At 38.4% G+C, this 25,184-nt stretch overlaps 1 protein-coding gene across 4 annotated transcripts in view; it reads right to left on the bottom strand.

The window, feature by feature from the left end:
- Diaph2 (diaphanous-related formin 2) overlaps positions 1-24,836 on the bottom strand; it is an 839,122-nt gene extending 814,286 nt beyond the window's left edge. For 3 of the 4 annotated variants that reach the window (XM_087599848.1, XM_087599849.1, XM_087599850.1), the window contains exon 1: positions 24,485-24,830. In XM_087599848.1, the coding sequence (XP_087455974.1) occupies positions 24,485-24,622 (138 nt within the window). In that variant the 5' untranslated portion in view covers positions 24,623-24,830. 4 annotated transcript variants of the gene reach the window in all.
- Between the last annotated feature and the right edge of the window lie 348 nt (positions 24,837-25,184).

Here is a 25,184-nt window from a genome sequence, read left to right as displayed (position 1 = left end):
AAATTCTAAAACTAATATCCTATCATTAGCTGGTTCTCACCTCATTCTATGGTGATTATAGATTTATGCTACATATGAGATCCAAAGATTCACTAGCATTAGGCCTCAGCATCAGAGCTAATCCATGCAAATTAAGGAATGAAAAATGGAAATTTCTTTATTGACCTTCAAAGGTTAATTCAGAATCTGGATACCAGAGAACCATACATATAGAACAATAAAGCAGCAATCACAGGAAAAGTCTGAAATGGCTGAGCCTTACACGCCCAAATTCTAACCATTTGATGGCACATGATCATTCATCATTCAAAGGACACAAAGGGCAAATGGGTAAAAAATATGAATTCTGCACAGAATATTTAAGTGGAATGCTGGCTAACATAGATCTAAAATCTAAGCACTCCAGAGGCTGACGTAGGCAAACATAGGTCTAGGCTAACCTAAGCTACATAACCAGATCCTGTTAAAAGAGAATTATTATATAGAAATAGTTCCAGAATGCCCATTAGATTTAATTTATGAATGTTCTTAGTAATTCCCTCAATAAAACCCTACTACAAGACGAAGAAGAAAGACAAAGGAGGACTATCAAGTATAGGTGGAGAATCTTTCTCACTTACAAAAAGGAGTCACAAATGTTTCAAACAGAAGCCTGGGACAAGTTCTTTTAAAATATTTAATCACAAGAAATCTATCACTACATATTAAAGTCATCCCCTACTTTATAATTTCTACAATATAAAATTTCCATATTCAATAAGGCCCTCATCTACCATAGAAAGAATGATGTAATAAAGTAATAATTTATGATTAGTAATTTATAAAGAATTAAAATCTGACTACTATGGTAATTCAACAAAGTTTTATTCAAAGGTAAGTCAGCCCTTATTATGCCTAGAAATGACCAAAAAGAAGTGCTCACTAAAATTTCAATTCTCTGCATGAAAAATGGTGTTTTACTATATAGAGATTATATAGACAAAATAAGGTACCATAGGCAATTAATTTTTAGAAGGTGGTAAAAATGAAAAATTACTAAAAGTAAAAAACTATCTTTAACATGTTATTATAATTGACTACACTAAAATATACATTCATTTATCAAATTTTTAATACAGAGCTAAGGCCTTTTTTGGCTTACTGGCTGGAGTTCAAAGCAGCCTTTGTCACAAAAACATATCCTACCATCTGCTGTTTAATATTCCATATTAGGGAACCTACAGACACTGGTAAAGCCCTATGACTCCTTTTTAAGGTAAACTGGCTTTTCTCCTAGGCTTTCAGTTACCTCCCTCATGCTTATTTCAGTAGCAATCTCTATATCTGCCATATCAATTCAGGCAAAAGACTTCTGAATTTCAATAGATTTCTTCTCACCTGCACATCTCATCAATTTACATGTTTAATTAAGTCATGTAACTACAATAGCAATTACACTTGGCACACACACACATATGGAAGTAAATAGAATGCATATCCTACTCTCTGACAAACATACAACTCCATTTCAATCACAGTAGCCTCTGTCTTAGCTTATATGTCACATGTAAATATTGTACGTAAGAACTATGAAACAACTTTTATTAACTGATGCTTACATTAAACCATTAATATTTCTTGTATTCCAAAGGCCATATAGGTAATACCAGACTTATATAAGTACTATAAATGTGTCCCTTGTGATATGTCTCCTCTCAAATCCAGAAGCTTTTGTGCAGCCTTTCAGGAGAGCAGTCAAGAAAACAAAGAAACTGTGAATTGGATAGTCTGACTCATGAATCAAGGACAAGGATTGAAAAATAGAAACAAGTGCTGGGGTGGGGACAGCTTAGTAATAGAACACCTGTTTAGTATAAGAGGCAAAGTTCCACCCCCAGCGAAGACAGGGGTTAAAAATGAAATATAACTGGCCTTAGCATGTAATCTATTTCATAGAGTTCTCAGTTACCTTACCTGATACCCCAAGTTTAATACACAGCACCACCTAAAACTAGGTACAGTGCTGTACACCTGTAAGTCCAACACTTGAGAAGTAGAGATAGAAGGATCAGAAGTTCAAGGTCATGTCTGTAAACAAGTAGTGCAAGTCCAGCCTGGGTTACTTGAGACCCTGTCTTAAAAGAAAGGAAGGAAAGGAGGCAAAGAGAGAAAAAGAAAGGAAGGGAGGGAGGAGTCAGGAAGTAAAAAGAAAAAGTAAGAACAATTTAGAAAAAATGTCCAGAGGAAATCCTTAAATCAGAATAATTTAGGATAAGAGTCATTGCTTACACAAAACATTCTGCTTCACCACCTGCCTCTGTTTCCTCCTTTGTGTTCTCTGCTGCCTAGTTTCCCAAGCAGCCAATCTGTGCCTGCAAAGGTGATTTTAAAATAACCAAGTCCTTTCATAATTAAGTGTTCTACTACCAAGCAAGAATGGAGAATCTGGAAAGTATAAATGGTGGGTAATTGGGGAAAGTGAAAAAGCAGCCAGCTATTGGGGTGGGAGTCACAATAAGAGGGGCAGGTTCTGAATAGGGAACACCATGAAATGAGAAGGGGCTCTGAAGAGAGAGGCACAAAGATAAATGTAGTAATTTCAAAATATAGCTTAGGGTCAGCCCAGAACCTAACAGAAAGGATGGGACTTCCTTCTTTGTTCCTATACCATATGGCGCATGTCTGCTCCCACAGCTCAGGCTGATACTATTAATAAGGCAGCTCATCTGCAATGTAGATTAAGTGGGACTCAAAAGGGGGGTGCTACCCTGGGAAAGTAACCTCCATTCAGAACATGTTCCCAAAGAAACAATTTCTGGCAGATAAAAAACGGAAACAAAAAAAAAGGGCGGGGGGTCCTGGCGAATACTTCTTACAATACAGCATGCTCCCAGAGTCTGCAGATTAAAGAATACACACAGAGCTGAATTTGAAATGCAGAAAAGATAAAGGGAAAGAGAAGATAAAGTTCAGATTTGCAAGAAAGAAGCTGTTGTTATTAAAGCACTATGTCATTATGATGTCCTACTGCAATGTGTCAATCTTTGCTAATCTGTAACCCCTTTGGAGACAAATCTTACATGCTCTAGGGATTCGAAAACATGTCTACACAGGAATTCTGTATCTCTGCCCTGGTCAGACTAAGGTTGAGGACACACTGTTTGCTGTCTATTCTTGCCGGTTAAAATTGAGGAAATAATTTTCTCACCTGCTTGCATTAAGAAAGGACAGTATAGGTTTTTGAGCATGCTTTTTCAATTTATACAAATCTCCAGGAGACTCTCAAATACTCCATCCAGGAATCAACTTCTCAAACAGAGGAGAGTGTCTCCCTTCCAGAGCAAGCTACATCTCAGAACCTAGAAGTGATGCCTCAGAGTCACCTAACAGTCCAGTGTCTTCAAGCAAACTCATCTCCCTGCATTCCACCATGCCCTTGTGTAGGGAACAGAGGTAGCCCTGCATGAGTGAGTGAGTGAGTGAGTGAGTGAGTGAGTGAGTGAGTGAGTGAGCGCTTGAGTGAAATGCTGTGTGTGTGTGTTGTTGTTGTTGTTGTTGTTGTTGTTGTTGTTGTTGTTGTTAACATAGGCATGCCCATGTCAGGAGCCCATAGTGTCAGACCCATGGGAATGGCAAAGCCTCTATCACCCCTGGGGTGATGATGCCCAGAGGGATGGCAAAGTCTTCTTCTGGCCATATGTAGAGGTTGACAGTGTGATCAGTGTCCATCACAGCTTTCCCCACTCAGGTACTTAAGGTCTACAAGCTACTCACCTACAGACTGCTCCTACTGAGATTAGCTAAACTTGCCTCCTTAATTTAGTTGCATACCACAAACTCTTCCTGCTTAACCGTTAGGTGATAATCCCATCTTTTTGTTCAGCTGTATGTAATAACCCCTGGCCTGTCTTCTACTACATGTAATAAACATGTTGAGCTTCTAGTGTATTGTGGTTTCTCCATCAAAGAGCCCATACCACCTGGCCCAGACTTTCCTGTATGCATATTTGTCTGCATTGCTGCCTTAGTCAGCTATGTCCCTAGGAGCAGTCCCTGTAGGTGAGCATCTATTAGAACAGCTATGCTGAATATGGCACCTGTTCTTCGGTCTCTCATCAGGTCCCACCACTAATCAATCATTAACACTATTACTTTCTAAATCCTCCTCTTTCTTCTCACCATCACAAGTTTCAGCACCCAGGATCAGAAAGAAGCTCAGTTCTTTCCTAGATGGTTCAGTGGTTAGGAGCACTGACTGCTCTTCCAGAGGTCCTGAGTTCAATTCCCAGCAACCGCATAGTGATTCAAAACCATCTGTAATGGAATCTGAGGCCCTCTTTTGGTGTGTCTGAAGACAGCTCCAGTGTACTCATATATATTAAATAAGTCAATAATTCTGTTAAAAAAATCTCCTAGCTTCCAAACACCTATCTCAACTCTTGTCAGTAATTGCTCCTCACTCTTCAAAGTATCTGGATCCTGAAGCTGAAGATTTGAAAACAAAGATTCTGAGTATATGTAATGTGGGTCAGTGGTAGAAAAATATCAGTTACCTTACCTGAGCTGACATATGGGGTTTGGTGGTGGGGTGGGGCTGGGATATACCCTAGTGCATATGGCCCATTCTCAGATCTCATTTAGACACAGTGGATTATGGCAACCCATGAGGAACTATGGGTCCATTTGCTGTAAACATACTTTGATGACTGAAGAGAAGCTAGAAATTTGGTTTGTATATGAACTCCCAATTCATAAGGGTTGTAAAACTTAAATATCAAGATTGAAAGTCAAACAAAATCAATCAGTGGGCTAGACATGACTTGCAGGACTGCCATTTTGCAAACAGTCTGTGACACTAATGGATGTCCATACAGAATTACCTAATTAATGAAGATTCATGGAGACGCACACTACAGAATTCTGATTCATTAGGTTCCTCACTTGTCTAGATCTACATTTTTTAGCTAGCTTTCCTGGTGACATTGAAGCAAGACAGTTCAAATACCAATGCTAACAATTCTGTATGAAGGGGAATTCAATTTTTAAAAAAAGTGAGGGCAGTAGGAAAAATAAACACTATATTTCTAATATATTTAAAGTCCTTTCATTGTTCTCATCCATTATGAGCCAAAGAAAGTACAATTAGTATTAAACTTGTTTCAACTCTGAACAGTTCTTTTCATTCATAAGCACATAAACAAGAAATATATGAAACCAGTTAGGAGTATTTAAAAATGGCTTTGTTCAATGTACTGGATATTTAAGAACAACAGTGTAATGAGCATTGAAATTATGGTAGTGTTCTAAGAATCAACTGTATTTTGTTTACTACTTTATTTTATCCTGCTGGTATAATTTTTTTTAAATTAAACAAACCTGTGCATTAAACTTTTATTTAATTCAGTATTTGTGAAACTTCTGAAACTGCACAAACTAAAATTCATTGTTTCCTGAAGGCCTGAGTATTTTCTTTGAAATTCTAAGTGAGTATTTTCCCCTTGGCAAGTGTTGAATGTATGTCACACACACACACACACACACACACACACACACAGACACACACACACACACACACACACAGGAAGAAGTTCTTAGTGACTCAGTTCCTAGCATATTTTGTCTCAAATTATTAATCTTTCCTGTGGCTAAATCCCAGCCATTCATAAGGCCCTTAACAAATAATGACTCACACTTTTATTCTCTATACAATATTGTCAATTTCTGTATAACAAATACTTGTACTAAAAAGTATTTTGAAACTGAACTACATACACACACACACACACACACACACACACACACACATATATATATATATATATATATATATATATATATATATACATACATACATACACACACACATCCTAGGAAGTCAAACGGGAGGAGAAGCTATTAGCAAAGGAAAAGCTCCTGCCTGTCAGTCTAAATTCTGTGGTAATGAAGTCATGCAGTCCAGCCTGCTAGAGACATTCTTGAGAAGCATATTATTCATGGCACCACATATGGGTGTCACTGAAAAAGAAACACAACAGAAACTACAGTGACTCATGATCGGGCTTCCAATCCCCACGGCAACATCAGTAAGAAGAGGGGAAGAACAGGCCAGGCAGTATTTTTGGCTCAACACAGCAGGGAAGACCCTCTTCAAGGGCCGTCATATGGCTATGTGTTTTATGTATTTATAACTCAGGAAGTTTCTGTCCTCTTCGTTTATAGTAATACTCTTTGTGCCTAGAAAACTCGGAGGAAATGTAGCAAGAACTGCAAATCTCACATGAGAAAGTTGTCAAGCACAAGATAACTCCTGTATCAAAGACCTGTGCTTTTTAAAAATAATTTTGTAAGGCAAAAAATTTGTAATGTTTCACAACATACATGATAGCCTGTCCTGAAAGCTACAAAGTGTTTCAAATAAAAATCATCACTCATTTTCAGTAAAATACATCATGGATAATATATCCAAACTCAAATACAAAATACTATGAACATTCAACATCGGCCTATATGTCTTTGCTTTCAACCAAACTAAAATACTAAACAACCATTCATCCCATTTCAAAAAAAAAGTATACTTTTAAGGAAACAATGGATACATCAAAAAAAATAACCCCTATATTTATACACATATAAAGATACATACATGATTAGGTTTTATGTTCATAACAATGTAATTAATAACCTCTGTACCTATGATTAGTAGAGCTCATGTGTTACAGGCAGGTTTGTATAAAAACTATTCATAGCACATATTAACACACTGCTTGATAACCTAGCTATATACAATCCTGGACCAATTCTATTCATATGGCACTAATCTCAAATTTATATGAGAACTGAATTGCCAACTACCCTGTCTTAAAAGCTGTAGTAATAAAACTAAACTGACAGTGTCTCTTAATAAAAAAGCTAACCTGTTGAACTAAACTGCCTTAAATAGGGGAATTTGGCTCAAGACAGTGCTAAGATTACTATGCCATGATTGTTTCTAAGTTAACTTACTTTGTGCTAGGTGGTGCACATATGAAAATGGAAGTAGTTTAGTGAGGCTATCTTTGCCCAGTTACACATGTCACAAATCTTACAGCTTCTCTTGGAATATTTCTAAGATTCTAAGGCTGTAATCCAGCCAAGACATTGCATATTTGGTTTGACAACAAGAGTCCTGTAATGTAAGTTACGTGACCTTTAAGCCAGTATCTGTTTGTAGGGGAGAAATAACAAGAGCTTGACTTAGAACAACACAATCTTGAGAGGAACACAGCTACAGAAGAGTGGGGTAGGAGAAAGGGCCAATTAACTTGCTACAAAACTAAGTCATCAAAGTGCTTGTATGCTATTTACAGTACGTATTTAATTTCACAGGTTCAAATCTGTCAAATTAAAGCATTCCAAAGGGTATCAAAATTAATGGATGCTCTATATTTACACTGCAAACAAGGCAATTACGACGTAGTTTTAACAAGAGTTCAGACTTCATGATATTTCCAATTACCAAAACTCTAGAGTATGGTATAATTACAAGCACCAATCAGTTCCAATCACATTGTAAGCTCTATCCCCCAACTCCCTTGCTCACTCTTCCCAGTTTACAGGAAGGAGCAGAAACTGTTTGAGTAAGCATCTGATGGTCACTGTGGTTGAGCCACAGTCCCCCTATCTTGATATCAGCTACTCTTACACACATGCCTGGGACTTCCAGAACTCCCTCATATTTCCTCAAACAAGCCCTAATTCTTAGCAGCCTTGTAATTTTGCCTTGTTGCATATTCAAAGTGTTTCCTGAAGATTCACAGATTAAAATGTGTTCCTCTGATATAATGGTACTAGGAAGGATCTGGAGCCTTTCAAAGATATTCTGGATTGGATGAGAGATTACTGAGCTCTTGGTCATGTGAGGCCGCCACAAGAAAGGAACAATGTGTAACCACAAAATGACCCTTACCAGAAACTAGTCATGATGGCATCTTGATCCTGGATTTCAAGTCTCCAGAACTACATAAAATAAATTCTGTTATGTGTAAGCCATCCATTTTTCAATGCCTTCCCATATATAATCTAACACTGACTATGATACACATACCATTCCTATTAAAAGAAATGTTTCCCTCACTCTATCACCATTTGTTAGAAACAATCTCTGTCCTTTTCAAGAAGCTTTTTATCCCTATCTTCCCTACTATTCCATTTGAAGTGAAATTGATCTGTGTTCCCAAATACCCTTACCCCTGCAACTGTATTTACCACCCTCTCTCCTGCACCAAATGTTTATAACATCATATTCTCCAACTCTGTGTACCTAGCAGGTGGGAATTGTTTATCTTGGATCTAATAATGCTTGCTTATCTTACTGCTGGGGTGGGCTTCTCTAAAACATTTATTACATGTGATTAATTATTGAACAAGAAGAATTTCAAAGGTAGAATCCTTCCAGCTGAGTAGCTCACCATGCATACCTACATAGAGACAATGCCCATCAAGTCTGACCTCACTATTCTTCATCCTCCAGAAACCATAGCAAACATATCATCTGAAGAGGCTTTTCTGTGTCTATCAAGCACAGTATGTGGCACTTTAAACAGCACTCTGCTCATACCTATTAGTGCACTTTATAGTCACCTATCCCTCTTCTCTCGATAGCCCATGAGCTTCTCGAGAGTAAGACCCACTTGTAACTGTACTTATGTCCTCAGCATGTTACCTCATGCATAGATAGGAGAGGATGTACACAAATGATTATACATGGTAATGTACATTTATAAAAAGCACAAGTTAGTGTGGCTGTGCCTGCTGCAAAAATGAGATTGAAGGTTGAAGGTGAAGGAAGTCATGTCATCTTTCAGCAGGTAAAAACAGTTTAATGATTACATAAAGAAATGGATGGAAACTATTTAGAACCCACAAGGAAAGAATAAAAGGGTAGCAGGAGAGGTTAAAGTAAATAGGTGAGATGATGCAGTGTATAGTTTCAATTAAACAAAGGTAAAAACGGAAAAGGAATTAGGTGCTTAATATTATCCTCAAATACAAAGTAGCCTTGGTTCTGGTGAGTTGAATACAAAGTAGTCAATGACTTTCATTAGCCAAATAGGAAAGTTAACCTTGATCCAATTGAACAGAAATCATAAAGGTCAGTCAGTAGCTAATAATAAAAAAATACAGTCTAGTGATAAGAGAGGCAAGGATAAACCTCAACCTGAAAGGTAAACTTGATAATTACCATGTGAGAGGATAGTTGATTTTCATTTTTCCTGCAAAGAAGAATATTAAAATGAATACTCCCATAAAGTATTTTGCTTTTTAAAATGTGTTTAGCCAAACCAAAGCACATCCTGGAGAAAGCCCTCAGCTTACCAAGGTAATGTCAGTAGAGAAGTTTGGCATCAGCTACATGCTGTGGTATTTGAAGACAAATACTGTTGCCTGAACTGTATGTAGAGATGATAAACAGTGAGAAATCTGTAAAGCCAGAGGAAAGACCAGAACTTCAGAAGTTAACAAGTTGAGAGGCAGACGGTATCAGAAGTCTGTGTCACAAAGTACAGTATACATACAGCTCTCCAACTGTGGTGGCACACACAAGTAATACCAGCATTCAAGAAGCTGAAGCAGGAAGACTGTAAGTTCAAGGCAAGCCTGAGCTACATGGGAAGCCCACATCTCAAGTAAACAAATAAGAGCAACATAGATGATGAGTTAAATATGAGCAGCATCGAGAAGTAGCAATGCCTCAATGAATAAGCGAAATGAAAATTACCTTTTAAACATATTAGGAGAACACACATTTTCCTTAGTTGTCAGAAGTGTGTTAAGTGATAAGAAGTACAATCATATTTGATAATAGTGCAGTCCTGCAGGTTTTTATTAGCAGAAAGGAAGAAGATAAAAATACAAGTTATGACAGCCAGTGACATAAATGATGCTTCTTGAAAACAGGGATGACCTCCTGTGTCAATACAGGGCAGGAGATTCAATGGAAAGGGAGAATATCTGAGTACCAACAGGAGTTTTCCACACTATCTAGAGGAAAAGAAAGAAGAGCTAGAGCAAGGTCTTCCAGCCCAGCCAATCTATCTCAACCTTGACATTTTGGGTTGAGTACTTCTTTGTATAGAGGGCATGTCCTAGGAATTGTAGGATACTAAATCATCATCTATGGTATATACTAGTAACACTGTCTCCAAACTCTAAACTCTAAAAATGTCTCCAGAAATTATTAAACGTTTCTTGGGAATTAAAACTGTCTTACGCTGAGAACCACTGGTCTAAAAGGGGGTGGGGCAGGGGATAAACTTATAGAGATAGAGGGTATACTTATCCGTAACACAGTTATTTGGGTTTGATGAAGCCAAAAATAAAATAATATCAGCAACTATCATGCTGTGGTGGGTCAAAACTGGGCACCCCCGCATATCCATCTCCAGCATTCGAACATTTGTGGCACTGTTTAGGGAGTTTCCAGAGGTTTCCTTGATTGAGGAAGTCACACGGGATGATCACTTTTAGAAAGTGAAAACTGTGAGCCACTTAGAGTTTGCTCTCCTGCTTTCTGCTTGCACTGGAAGATGTGAGCTCCCAGATGCATGCTTCAGACTACACGCATGCTGCTTGTAGCCGTGCCTCCCTGCCAGGAAGGACCTTACATTCCTAGAACCAAAAGGCCAAATAAACACTTTATTCTGTAAGGTACCTCTGTCATGGCAAAAGAAAAGTAACTAATATACATGGATTTTGAAGAATGGAAAAATAGGACTTTAATAAAAATTTTTATCTGCTTAATTACTAGCCCTTTAATCATGTTTATTCTTCTCTTTCAAGTATGGTAAAAAGTTGTATGAGAAGATCCAACATGGAAACTTACCTCATTAACATTAGTGAGTAAGTGTCAAATTACCATAGGGCTCCCATAAAAATGCATAAATATTATGTCTCATTAATTTTTTTAATAGTGATCATAAGTGTGAAATAGCTTGACTGCAGGCTCTAGGCATACAGTGAACCACTCATGACATAATTTACCTATTATAGTTTTTAATATTAAAGGCACTCTTTTCTCTTGGTAGGGAAGATGCTTAAAGCTGAGGCAAATAGAACCCCAACTACATGATGCACTCTCATATTATTTGCCGTTTCAGCCCACAGTTGAGGTCCCTAGTAGTAGGCACACAGCAATGCGAAAATAGTTTGTCACAACACTTTCTGCAGACTAATTTAAAAAAGATTGCAGTTGGCTGACTATGCCACACTTTTATAGCAGCCAATCTTTAGGCAAAGCAGACACAGGAAACAGCAGGACAAGGTAGGTGGTTCTTGGCACTTCCCTAATCAAGAAACAATGCATATCATGTACTTGTGTAACAGGAGACAGCATTAGTTTTCCAAAGCAGTTTTGCCTCACACAAAAGTTCACAAACAAACAGAGAATGGGGAAGGGAGGGAAGTGCAAAAAATGCAATAGCACTTGCTGTGTAATCTGTTGTATTCTGTTAGAAAGCACAAACGTACAAATGAGGAGAATGAAAGGTGATGTATCACCATCAGTGAGAGGAGTAGAGCCCAGCAAGCCTTGGGGTGAGCCAGAAATTATGTAATAAAGGTCAAACTACCCAAACTGCTATTTTTAAGGACTGTGTAGCCTTAAAATCCACAGCCACTTCCCTTCTGTGCCCACGGGGCTTTTGTAAATGGGCACATATTTTTTTCCACTATTTCATGGCAGCAATTCAAAGAATTTTAACTTGGGATATTTCAGTTACATTGAAACAAACAGTCCCTGAACTCTGTCTTCTAAACTATACATAAGCATAAGGTCTACATTACCAGTCCACAGGACTATTAGGTCTTCTGGTTAATTTACAGCAACACTGAGGTTTAGGCACTTAGGCAGTATACAAAATGGTGGGTTAAAACAGATTTTTATAATCACATTGTTCCTAAATGCCAAGTTCACTGCTGAAGATTCTCAGGCAAGTCACTTAGCTGCTCTGAGCCTTTCTTGTTATCAACAAACTAATGTCTGTCAGGATAAAATGTGTTAATATTCAGAGGGAGACAATCCACCATCAATCCTAGAGCATCCTTGTACATTATTGCTGGGTATGTCAAGACTGAAAGGTGCTGCTACATTTTTACAGGCTATTTCCTAGGGCTTTGTTTGTAACAAGTGATTTTCAGACGGAGGTAACAGCTCCTAATCTTAGCAAAGACCAGGCTGTGTGCTTGTCACTATTAACGTGACAAATCCCTCAAGCTTAGTGTTCCCTTGCTGTAGCACAACCAAGTACCTCTACCAATCACCCAAGTCTACCTGTAGAACTTAAGATTATGGTGAACCTGAGTATTGTGCTGACATATTGCTACTCTTCCAATGACAGTATTCTTTGTCTCTTACTTAGAAGTCCTAGGTAACCTGCATCATCTGTGAAATAGGAACAGTGGGTAGACAGTATATTGATTTTTAATTGTATGCATGGGATGGTATGTGCACATGAGTACAAGTGGTCAAAGAGGCCATAAGAAGGCACTGAATGTCAGGACAGTCCTTGGCAAAATTCAGTGCTCCTAACTGACACATCATTTCCCCAGTCTGTTTTGTATGGTTCTTCACAAATGCATGCTAGAAGCCCAGAAAAGCAACCAGACTTATGACATTGAGTATCCCTGAATTATCATTAGGTAGCCTGAGTATTTGGTTATTGAAACACAAAACTGGGTCAATGATTAGAATGACCTAGAACGAAGCAAATACTCTCTAGAGGAAAACACATGGATTGAAACAGTGTTGCCACAGTGTTCACTGGACTAGAATAACTCAGATTCCAGAGACAAAACTATAAAGTCAGCTAGGATATTCAGTTTTTAATAATCAGCCAAAAATGATTTATCATAATTTCCACTTTTATTCTGAAATATAGATGTCATGTATTTGTGTTAAGGCAGACTCATTACAGCTCTAAATAATCATTGACCCTTAATAAGTAGCAGCTGAATGATACCCATGCAGATCATCTATTTCTATCCCTTCGTTGTATAGGATAAACTGACAGCTAGAAGAATAAATAAATGATGTGCCCACAAATATATTTTCATGTTAGTTAATTTCTAGGAAGTCTCCTCAAATATCCAAAAACAAGGTTTTTTTTAAATACTAGAATGCCATAGATATCCTACTTAACTCACAGATCCTTAAAAACTCATACCAGTGTGCTAAAATTTAAAAAAAGTGCAGTTTCTACTAGTTCCTGAAACATGGTTGGTGACAAGTATGAATGAAAAATACTATTACAAAAATATGTGACATAGTCAACAACTGATTTAATATTTAATGATAATTTTTCTACATTGATATTCTTCAAAAAACAACTAATAAACATGACCAGGAATATGATCCCTTCGGCATTAGAAACATTCAAATGACAACTGATTCTGTTAAGGAAAGGAAGGAGTTAAAAGCCATGTAATTCAATAGCATACCTTGATCCATAATTAGCTAGAACCAAACTGGAAGGACAAGTATGGAAAACTGGACTTATAGCCCTGTACAATCCCTACATTCAGTTATAACTGAAACCTCATTTCATTTGATACAGAGACACGGCTACTTAAAATGTGGGATGTAGTCTCAGGACAACTTGCCTTATATAGAAATGGAGGGCTTGGATCTCACAAAAATTCACAAGAGCATCTGAAAATAGTTTCATAGAGCAAGTATAGGCTGTACTTCGTAAGTGTAAGAATTTAGAGAGCACAGAACATAGGTACACACTGCTTTAGTAAAGCAAATACATGAAAAATCTGAACCACACAAGCACAACATGGAGAAAATCCAGGCCCTTTTTTGGCATAGTAAATTTGTTCTCCGATTTAAAGACCACTAGCTATTCACCAAAGGGGGTGGGATGTAAGCTACTGTAGTACCAATGACAATCTGTGAGGGCAACCTAAGGAAGGTTATATTCAATCACAAATGTGTTATATACACACTGACTCTTCTAGAAAACATTGATTTCATAATGGAAGGTACCAGACTGCAGAGCATATTATGAGAAGCCATGTCTCTGCCAAACCCATCTTAACATTCTGTTTGTTCTCGCCTTGTATCACGGCTGATGTAAATGAAAATATATTCAAGTTATAGTACAAACCTCAGAAAAGTACAGTCTTATCCATATGATCTGTGACTATGTAAAGCTCCTTGAAAAAAACAATGTCAAGAAATTCACTGGAAGGACTACAGAAAGAGCAGAGCCTTAGTTGAACCTTGAGCCTAGGTCCTCAATAACATGGCCATCCACATTTGGGATTCTAGAATTCAAAACCAAACGTAGTCAGGTATAGGGCATTACATTGCATACATATAAATGTAACATTATGATCAAAATGAATGACAAATGAAATATACCTATTCAAAAGGCTAGAGAGATGGCTCAACAGTTAAGACAACTTACTAGTCTTCCAAGAGACCCAAGTTTGGTTCTTAGCACCACAACTGGCAGCTTACAATGCCTATATTCCATCCCCAGGGATCCAACACACTCATGAGCACATACAAACATAAAAACTTGTATAACTAAAACTAATGTATAATAAAAAAACTATTCTAAATGAGTCATTCAATCATGCCCTCTGCTTTCTGAAAGTCCTGCGAGATATAAACATGACATGCATCACCTAACCTATATAAGAAGTTTGTGTGAAGTACAAAAATACTCCAGAAAGACAGAGCCTTGTTATCTTCATATGTTGGCAAATGGTGTGATCTCCATAGTCTTATACCCTTGTGTAAGACCCAACACACATAATGACATTGCTCTATTATACAATACATGTTATTAAAGGTCAAGATATAAATGCAAAATGTCTTGCTATCTGCAATATAGAACCTTCCTCAATAGCCCAAGCTAGCTTAATATGCTATTAAACATTTCAGATTTTACCAGTGATTAATTTCAAAGCACATAAAACAACACATCCATATCTTTCCTTCCCTTAAGCAAAACAAAAGGAGAAAATGCTAGCTGTCTATGGAGCTCCAACAATTATCACTCAATTATGTGTTTAGAGGAAAATCACCCACTTGACTGGATCAGCAACTACTCATTCAAGAAGGTTACGAGGGGGCTGGAGAGATGGCTCAGCCGTTAAAGGCTAGGCTCACAACCAAAAATATAAGAAGGTTACGAGGAAACCCAGATTACTAGACTAAACTTATTTAAGCCTACAAAGTTAGAAAAATTATATTCTCATTGCTTTTCAGCACTGTAACAGCACTAAACTGGTATCTAAAGAGTACTGGCTACAATATTTCTTAAAACAATTTGTAGGGAAACTAGGCAAGTTGATTTCTGATGTTTATTGAGTCCACCCATCTGCAACTCCATCACCTCGTTAATAGAACCAGGTTTGCAAGTATAACTCCTAATATCTAAGTAAAAAGATGCTAATTCAGAGTATCTGGCAAAGGTTCACTGACCCAGTCAACTAGATACACTTCTAGAGTATATCAGTATGGCTAAATATCAAAGAAAGCTATCTGAAGTGCCAAATTGGCATGTATTTGGGGATACATACTTTAGCTGTTGTTGTTGTTGTTATGGTGGTGGTGGTGGTGGTGGTGGTGGTGGTGGTGGTGGTGGTGGTGGTGGGTGCATGTAAAGGTTCTACACATATTTTATATCCATAGAATTCAAGAATATTCTCCTATTTGCCCAACTATCTATAGCATTTCTCTAGCAGAAAAAATTTTCTATATAAACTTCACTTCACGAATTACAAAATGAAGAAAGTAAAGTCAGAAATCTAAATTTAGTCTATTTTCTATGGTACAGAGTATCTATTCCAAACAGGTTACCCACACTTGTACAGATACCTCTCATAGATACTTTTACAGAATAACAGACAAATGTGAAATTAACTTAGATAAAAATTTATGTGAAGTAACTTTAAACATGGTTTTGACATTATTTAAAAGTATATTTCTTTGAGGAGTTTAGTGTCCTATACATTAATTACACACACATTAGATTAAAATCAAATTATTTTGGGAATAGTTGATTATGGGTTGAACATTAGATGATACCAAGAAATGTGTTAGTTTTTAAAGATGTGGCAGTAATATAGCAATTGCTTTTAAGAAGTCAGTAATTTTTAGAAATGCACACTGAAGTCTGTACATGTAAACTAACATATTATCTGAAGTGTCAGCTAAAGTTCTGTAGTCTCCTATTTGGAAAGGGAAAAACCAAGTCAGAGAAGATAAATTCTGAAATTTTATAGAAGTGCTCTATCTGGGCAATAATTAAGTGGTAGTTCATCATGGCATAGTCTCTGTTTAGTATTTTTGAAATGTTTTAAACACTTCAACTAAACTTACCTTTCTCCTGATAGAGACCAATTAAGTATGGGTACATTGAAAATTCCTCAAAATTTTGAACAGACACTTATCAAAACATGTTTATCAGGCAACTAATACAAGGGATAGCTTTTTAAAGAAGAGTTGTGGGCTGAGGAGGTAGCTCAGGTGATATAATGTTCACCTACCATGCATGAAGCCATAGGCTTAATCCCCAATGCCCCAGGAATGAGCATGGCAGTAATTCCATTCAAGAGGCAGAGGCAGAAGGATCAGAAGTTCAGGGTTACCCTCAACTACATAGAAAGTTTGTGGCCAGCTTGAGCTATATATACTCATTCAAAATAAAGGACTGTAATCAACGCCCTGATTCCTCAGGTAAGCACCAGAATTACTAGTGACTGAGTCAATGGCCATTTCTGAATGAGACTAATTTCTTCTTAGTTCTGTGTTGAGTCCATATCAATTAGAAGTGTCTCACTTATGAAATGCACCACTTTGTGAAGTATGAATGATAGAAATGGGTGTCTAATTTACTAATCTATTTTGGGGAGTAATGTAGTAGTGCCCTCTTTCCAGAGCAGTTGAATAAAATCTTTACTAAACAAAAAATGGTGCAAATGGCAATGAGTTAAAAATTGTGTTTTCTACATTCTTTCACAAGGAAGGTGTTAATATCTTCTTCCCCAGGCCACCTCACATGAAAATATCCAGATTCACTTAAGGTTCTCTTTAATAAAACTATGGTCAAAGTGTATCATTTGATAGTAAATCAGATTCAGCATGTTCAGGTAAGAAGTTTCAAACCACAGAGAATACATGTCTTTATATTCATGAAGTTCACAACAAACAACCGTATGAAAACATATATCAGTCTTTACATGGACCAATTGTGAGCTGTCGTACAAAGTGAGTATCGCCAGTATGTGGCCAAGTTAGGTTGCAAGATTACAGCAATGCTTTTATGTCACTTAAGCATCATCCTTGCCTTTTCTGTCTTCAGAAAAAGAAAATGTAATACATACCACAAATCTGGCAGAAGGAACTTAGAGTGAGGGAAATCTGGGCCTTCATTAATAACCATTTCGGTGCTACGGCTATCTAGTATTATATTCATCAGATATGCTGATTCATATAAATTTAGCATACATTATTATATACTCTTTTCAGAGCATCTTGGTTTTTACAGTCTGTTTGAGATCAGGTTAGAAATGAGTAAGATTTCACTTCTGTGACATGTTGTTACTGGCAAAGTTCTTAGTACTTCTAGTGAAATCTAAGAGGATTATAATTATAAATTGTTCAGAAGGAACAAAAGAAATGAGAGATTGAATAACTTTTTACTTTTAAGAGTCCCTGAAGCATAATGACTCAGTGCTATAGATAACTTCTACAATAGAGATGATAGCTTTTAAACTTCTTTCTAAGTCAGTCCCCATAACACCTGAATGACTCAGTTTCCTTATTTGTACAACATCACTAAGCTCCCTGACAAGACAGAATGTCATACCTACTAAATTTTTTTAACAAAAAATTTAAATGCCTGAAATTGATCAATTCAAAAAAAATGGTAGACATGTTCTTTAAAAATTTAGAGTGTGGGCTGGAGAGATGGCTCAGTGGTTAAAAGTACTTATTGTTCTTGCAAGGTCCTCAGTTCCTAGAACCCACATGATGACTTAAAATAACCGTAAGAAACTCCAGTTGCAAAGGATTTAATGCTCTCTTCTGACATGTACTCATATCAGACACACACATGATGCACACGCATACATGCAAGCAAAAAACATTCACACACATAAAATAAATGAATCTAAAATTAAATAGTAGTAGAAAATAGAGTGAACAAAAGTTAAGCTCACATCTACAATCACTCAGATAAAAAGCTCATTAGTAAAAGGACTGACAGAATATGTGATGCTTCAAAAACAAAGGGAATTGGAGAAGAGAACAAGGAATCAATTAAAACACACCCGATTATAGCATTTTGTACAATAAAAATCTTAGGGATTTCAAATTGCAAAACAGACATGAAATTCAACAACCACAAACACATTTTTTTCTAAAAATGGGGATTGACCTCAGGTCATTATCAATTCCAGGCAAGCACTCTACCATGGAACTATGCCCCAATTCTATAATCACATTTAATTCAGGCAATAGTACAGACTAACAGTAATATAATTTTTCTGTAACTTTATACAATTTCCTAAATGTGTTCTTAATGTTTACTGTATTTTATCTAAGCCATCTTGTCTGACAGTATGTTTTTTAGTTCCAGCTACTGAAGAACCTATGACAGGAGGATCACCTGAGGTTAGGAGTTAAAAGATAACCTGGGCAACAAGGTTATAAGACCATGTCTCAAAAATCAAACAAGCAATGTAGGAAGGAAGCCATATCTCTGACTGGCAGAAATTAATTAAAGTGCTCAATTTTCTTGTATTAATGCTCATCAGAGATCACAAACAAATAAAAGACAGAAAGGACGTTGGAACCCAGAGCTTTTAACTCTACAGTACACATTGACTTGAGATTAATCTGAAGCCTCCATGTAATGACAGCAATCTGTTACTTGGCTCACTCATGTCAGTACCATCTCACAGCATGGGAGTTTTGGCTCTGACATCAGAAGAATCTAAACAAACAAGAAAGGGAGGGGAGTTTCTCATGACCCTTGAAGAGGTTGTTTGAAATTCTAACTCAGAGAACAGACAGAGGAACCAGGCATGCAGGCTCAGGCCATAATCCATATATGTAGGATGTGGAGGGAGACAGCATCTAGTATTGACCAGTCTCAGGAGAGACAAGGGTCTCAAAAAACCCAAAGACATATAGAAGAATAAACAAGAAAGTTCATCTGATACTAAGTACATGTACATACTAACAAAATATATAGCACGTAAATAATAACAATTTTGGTTTGGGGATGTTGCTCTTTTGGTAGAGTGCTTGCCTATAACATACGAAATCCTAGGTTCAGTCCTCAGCATCACATAAACCAGATACAGCATACAAGCATATAATCTCAGCATGTGAAGTAGAGGTAGAAGGATAAGAAGTTCAAGATCACCTTGAACTAAATAAGGAGTTCAAGGCCAGCCTGGAATAAATGAAACCACATCTCAAAAAGAAAAGAACTACATGTTTGTTTGTTTGCTTGCTTGTTTGTTTGTTTGTTTGTTTGTTTGTTTTAAGTCTCTTCAACAAAGCAAATCCCAATATACCTGACCTTTAGAGACAAATATCCCTAGCTATTTATCATTGACTGGTTTATAAGAATAAACATAAAAGAGGAGCTATGCCCAGAAACACTTCAAAATCTTTGGAAAGCAAATTGGTACATAACATTAAAATTCATGACAGCTAAATGTTCAGAAGACGTTCAGCCCTCAGTAAGGTGAAACAACCAATGAAGGTTTAAAGCAGTAGTTTTCAACCTGTGGGTCATGCAACCCCTTTGGGTTCAACTAACCCTTTCACAGGGGTCAAAACTCTGATTATCCTACATATCAGATATTCATATTATAACTCATAACAGTAGAAAAATTATACTTACAAAGTAGCAACAAAAATAATTTTATAGTTGGGGTTCACCACAATGTGGGAAACTGTATTAAAGAATCGCAGCATTAGGAAAGTTGAGAACCACTGGCTTAAAGGAAGCAACAGAGCACTGAGGTAGGAGCTGGGCTATGACAGCTATGGGATTCATTAAAAGCAAACAAGAAAGATACTTCTGATTTGGTGAGAATACTGAGAGCCATGTTGGGAAGGAGAGGAAATGGAAATGACAGGGATAAAGAAATTTGGATGTCTGGATTACATGAGCACCAACTGGAATCCAGGACTCTAAGTAGCAAACTCCATGTCAGTTTGCTCCTCCTGACTGGCCTTCCTCCTCCATTCCAACATCCCTTTACAGGAAATTCTCCATTGTTTTTAATTTTTTTGAAAGACTTATTTAATCAAGTAACTCCCTCTTTTTAATCTCTTCAACAACTTATGCTGACTTTCAGGGGGAAAGTGGATATTCCAACACGACACACAAAGATCTATTATGACCCACAGCCCATCCCTTTATAGCCAGGTCCACTAAAAAAAAATGTGTAACATTTTGTTCCTGCTGCTTTTTGTTTTAGTCATTAGTCTCTAGTTGAACATTCATTATTAGCGTATTTCTACCCCTACCTACATTTGTATATGTTGCCATTTTGATCTAGAATGCCTTTCCCTCCTTCTCTTCAAACAAAACACTATTCAAACCTTGGTGCACAGGTCTTCTACTATAAGCCTTTCTTTACCTCATCCAAGAATCTATTTGGTGCTGGACAGAGGCTTCAGCAAGTAAGAGCATGGCTACTCTTTCAGAGAATACAGGTTTGACTCTCAGCACTCATACAGTAGCACACAACGTCTATAACTCTGGTTCCCAGGGGTGGGAAGCTCTCCTTTGACCTCCATAGGCACCAGGCATACACACAGTGCACAGACATACCTATAAGTAAAACACCATACACACGAAACAAAATAAATACATTAAAAAATAAATTAAAAATAAAAATAAATTAAAAATCTACTTTAGCTGGTAGCACACACCTTAAATTCCAGCACTCAGGAGTAGAGGCAGGAAGATCTTAGAGTGTGAGGCCAGCCTGGTCCACAGAGTGACTTCCAGGACAGCCTGAGCTACACAGAGAAAATCTGTCTCAAAAAAAAAAAAAAAAAAAAAAAAACGCAAAAAGTCAAAACTCAATTTGACTTAAATCCCTCTCTGGGGCATTTTTGTAACACTCTTATATAATTAACTCCCTTCTCTGCTTCACTAGACTAGAAGATTTTTTTTTTTGAGACAAGATCTTACCATGTAGCCCAGGCTAGCCTCAAATGAGGAATGTTCCTATTTGAAGAGTGCTGGGGATACAGGTATGCACCATTATACCTGGCCTGACTATGAGCAGCTTCGTTTAACTGAACTTGGAAGTTATAAACATGGTAAACATGGTATGTACATAAAACCATTAGGGTCAGAATTTCTTTACCTAAAATAAAACCATAAATCATCCAATTGTAAAAAAAAAAAAATGGCCAAATAGTCAGTTATATAATAACCAGAAGGTTCATGTGCTATTATAGTTATTAGCTTAATTTCACTGACTTAAAAAAGCAACAGCTTCAGAAATTATATAGAAAAAAATCAAAAAGCATCAAATGTTAAGCTGCTCTATATCCAGCATCTTATGATAGATCAAGATATTAGCTCCACTTTAACAATGCCCCCCCCTTGCTCTTGTTCTCTTGTCTAGCTCTGTTATCTAGTCCACTCCCGTGTGTGTGTGTGTGTGTGTGTGTGTGTGTGTGTGTGTGTGTGTTTCCATGTAATATGCATACTTATAGAAGCCAGAAATCAATCTTGGCGTCATTCATCACAAGGGACTTTATTTTTTTAAAATCTGTTTCAAAGGATTCTGGGACCCCTTTGCTTAGACAAGGCTGTCTAGCCTGTATCTCCCCAGGGATCTGCCTATCTCTTCCTACCTACATCACTGTGATTACAAATGTGTAGAGCCAGGACAGGCTTTATACTAGATTTCTGGGTCTCAAACTCAGTTCCTCATATTTGCATGAAAGCAATTTATCAGCTGAACTCTCTCTCTCTAGCACTAACACTGGATTCTCTTAATGGTTAACCCCTAACAATACAATAACCCAGACAAATAACTTGTATTGCCATATGGCTGTTTTATAATCACAAGCAACTCCTTTATATGCATTCCAAATTTGGAATGATCATAGTGAAACATAATACATAGCATTAATAGTTTTAAAATTCAATCTAAGGGGGCTGGAGAGACGACTCAGTAATTAATATCACTGACTGGTCTTCCAGAGGTCCTGAGTTCAATTCCCAGCAACCACATAGTAGCTCACAACCATCTGTAATGGGATCTGATGCCCTCTTCTGGTGTGTCTGAAGACAGTGACAGTGTATTCACATACATGAAATAAATAAATAAATCTTTCAAAAAGGTCTTACCATACTTGCAAAACTTTAAGAATCCCTGGTAAGCTCTTTAGAAAAATAGTTTACCTAATTTTATTGTTTGATCAAACTGATTGCCTTAAAATGAGCCATATTCAATTCCTGTTTTTATTAGCTGTGACACATTGGCTTCTAGAAATCTTATAAAGATCAAGTTATACTTGAGTAGAAAAAATGAAAATTCATGTTGGTATTATGCTCTGAGTTACAATACTTCGTTGTATCAAGTTATATTCACTACGGAACAGTGACGTTAGTTAGCTTGGAACTGAAAGTGATACTATCTCACAATCACCTAGTTACCTTGTCAAATCCAGTAAAACATAAAAGAAATAGGGCAAACAGCCAAAGAGTAGATGTTATTACTAATACAGAAAAATGCTTTTCCTTTAGTATACTGAAAACTAGGAGATTCTTGCTAGATGTATAAACTTGTTTATGGAAACTATCCCTTAGATTTTAAGTTTAAGCTTTTTACTACAGTTTATACTGGGCCAAGTGGGGGGGGGGGCAGAAGTAGGCTCACTCTTTTACCACAAACTAGTACATTTCAAAGTCACACCAAAGCTTTGACTGCTTGGCTGGGCATGGTGACTCATGCAATCAGGAAGTTCACGTAGGATCTTTGTGAGTTCAAGGTTATCGTGATCTACATAGCATGTTCGAGAACAGGCAGGACTTCATAGAAATACCCTATCTCAAAAAGGGAAAATAAAAACTTAAAATACATTCAACTCTAGCAATAAACTCAGAACTGTCTTCTTGAATCCATGAAGGTGGAGGCACACACGTAACTGTCATAAATATTGCAGATACGTCAAAAAAAAGCTGTGACTCGGTTTCTTTATTTGTAAATACTTGGGGGAATAGGACACATTAGGCAAGTGATTTCTAGATTTGTCTCAGGTTTTGTATGGAATTGATGAGATTTTAAAGTAGTAATATTACTCTAGCCCAAGTCCTTTCGCACATAATGGAAGATTTCATATGTCCTAATATTTGAGCCCTGTCTCCCATATGGACAGTCAGTAACAGGAAAGTAAACAGGAGCCAAAAGAGAAGTGCAAGTCCAGACCAAATGGCCAGATGCCACAGGAAATGGTTTGAGTTGCATGTCACAGTCTCACCCTCTCTTCTATTATAATCAAGTTGTTGCTTACAACTGAAATTTAGACAAGCAACGCTTGGCTTGTATTTGGGATGTGGAGTAGGATTCTACTGTTCAAAAGGCTCAGGAGAGGCTAAAAAGTTTGTTGGCTGAATCTGTGCAGGAAACTCATTTCTCCTCCTGCCACTGAAATTAGAAAGTTTACCAAAAGAGGAACCCTTTTAACTGATGAGTTGAAGAAACCCCAGTATTTCCCAACCCAATACCAGGCCCCATCGATTTCTTGCCTCTTGGCAGGAAATGAACTACTACAGGATCACACTGTCAGGACTGTGAGACAAGTATGGGGAACATAACTGCTTTTGAGCACATTCAACCAAGTGGAAACGCTGTGTTGGGATAGTGGGGCGGGGGGGGGGGGGGGAGATCGCCCAGCCTCCAACTCCTCCCATGCTCCCCCCAAGTCCCAGACTTCCAAAGAAATGTTTCTTGTGTGAGCACATGGGAGGGGGGGCAAACGCACGCAGGCGCCTCTTCCTTAGATTTCTGGCAAAGTTAAAGGACCTGGGAACTTATGTTGTGCTTGTCTTGGTTTCTGTAGCTACTAATGAGCTCCAATGTGTTCGAAACGGAGCAGAGGGAGTGTCCCCTGCCTGGGACCAAACAGCAACTGACAAGAGGTGGGAGGGAAATGGAATCCCGAAAAGAAGGTTCGCGCCCACAAGTTAGACAAACAGCCCTACCCCAGTACTCTAGGACGCGATGCAGGGTGTCCCCAAGTTGGGGTGGGGCCTTTCTCCTCCACAAGCTGACCCGAGGGAAGGCTGGGTTAAGTGGAGAAGGAGTGCTCTTCCGCTCCCACGCCGTCTCCGTTCCCTGAGTTGCGCGGCGAGTACGCGGTTGCCGCCAGGAGTGGGTGGCCGGGTTCCAGGCGTGTTCCCGGAGCAGGACGATCCGGGGCTCTCGGGTCCCCGAGGCCAGCGGGGCTTTCGGGAAGACTTACCAATTTGGGTTTGTTTTTCGTCTCCTCTTCGTTGGCGGCCCGGTTCCCCGTGCCTCGCTTGTTGCTCCGGCCCACGCCGGGTTCCTCGCCGCCGCCTCCGCCTCCAGCTCCGGACGCCGCCGCCCCGGGCTGCTCCATCTTTCCCCGGCCCTGTCACCTGCCGCCTAGAAAGCCCAAGTCTCCTCAAGGGCAAAAACCCCTTGGAGCGCTCAGGATGTCCCGCGTCCACGGACGGAAAGGGTTGCCCGCCAAGAGCCGCTCCCAGGCCAACGGGTCTCCCCAAGCTCAGGCAACCCCGACGCAAACCACGCCGGTGCCACCACCACTCAGCGCTGGGGCAAGCCCTGCCCCTAAGCAGCTGCAATCACCGCGGTCGCCTCCACCCTCGGGGCGGTGTTTAGGGTGGAGGAAAAGTAGGTGCCTATCTCTTTAAGACGGCCTCAACACACGTGATTCATCAAAGTGCCGGCTGGCGGTCGCCCCAGCCGGCGTTGAAAGCCCTTCCTACTCCTAGTGCTAACCGGGCCGGAGTACCGAGCATGCCTGGAGAAAAGACTGGAGCCTACCAGAGGACATTCTACTGTGGTTAAGCACTGATTTCACTTCCTAGTTGTCAAGCACCAAAAGGACGGAACTAGTCTAGACTGACAGAGAGGAGAGAGAGAGAGAGAGAGAGAGAGAGAGAGAGAGAGAGAGAGAG

Source organism: Rattus norvegicus, chromosome X (assembly GCF_021556685.1).
Source record: "Rattus norvegicus strain SHRSP/BbbUtx chromosome X, alternate assembly SHRSP_T2T, whole genome shotgun sequence".
Lineage (NCBI taxonomy): Eukaryota > Metazoa > Chordata > Mammalia > Rodentia > Muridae > Rattus > Rattus norvegicus.
Note: the sequence above shows the minus strand (reverse complement) of the source record. Positions and strands in the feature narration are given on the sequence as shown.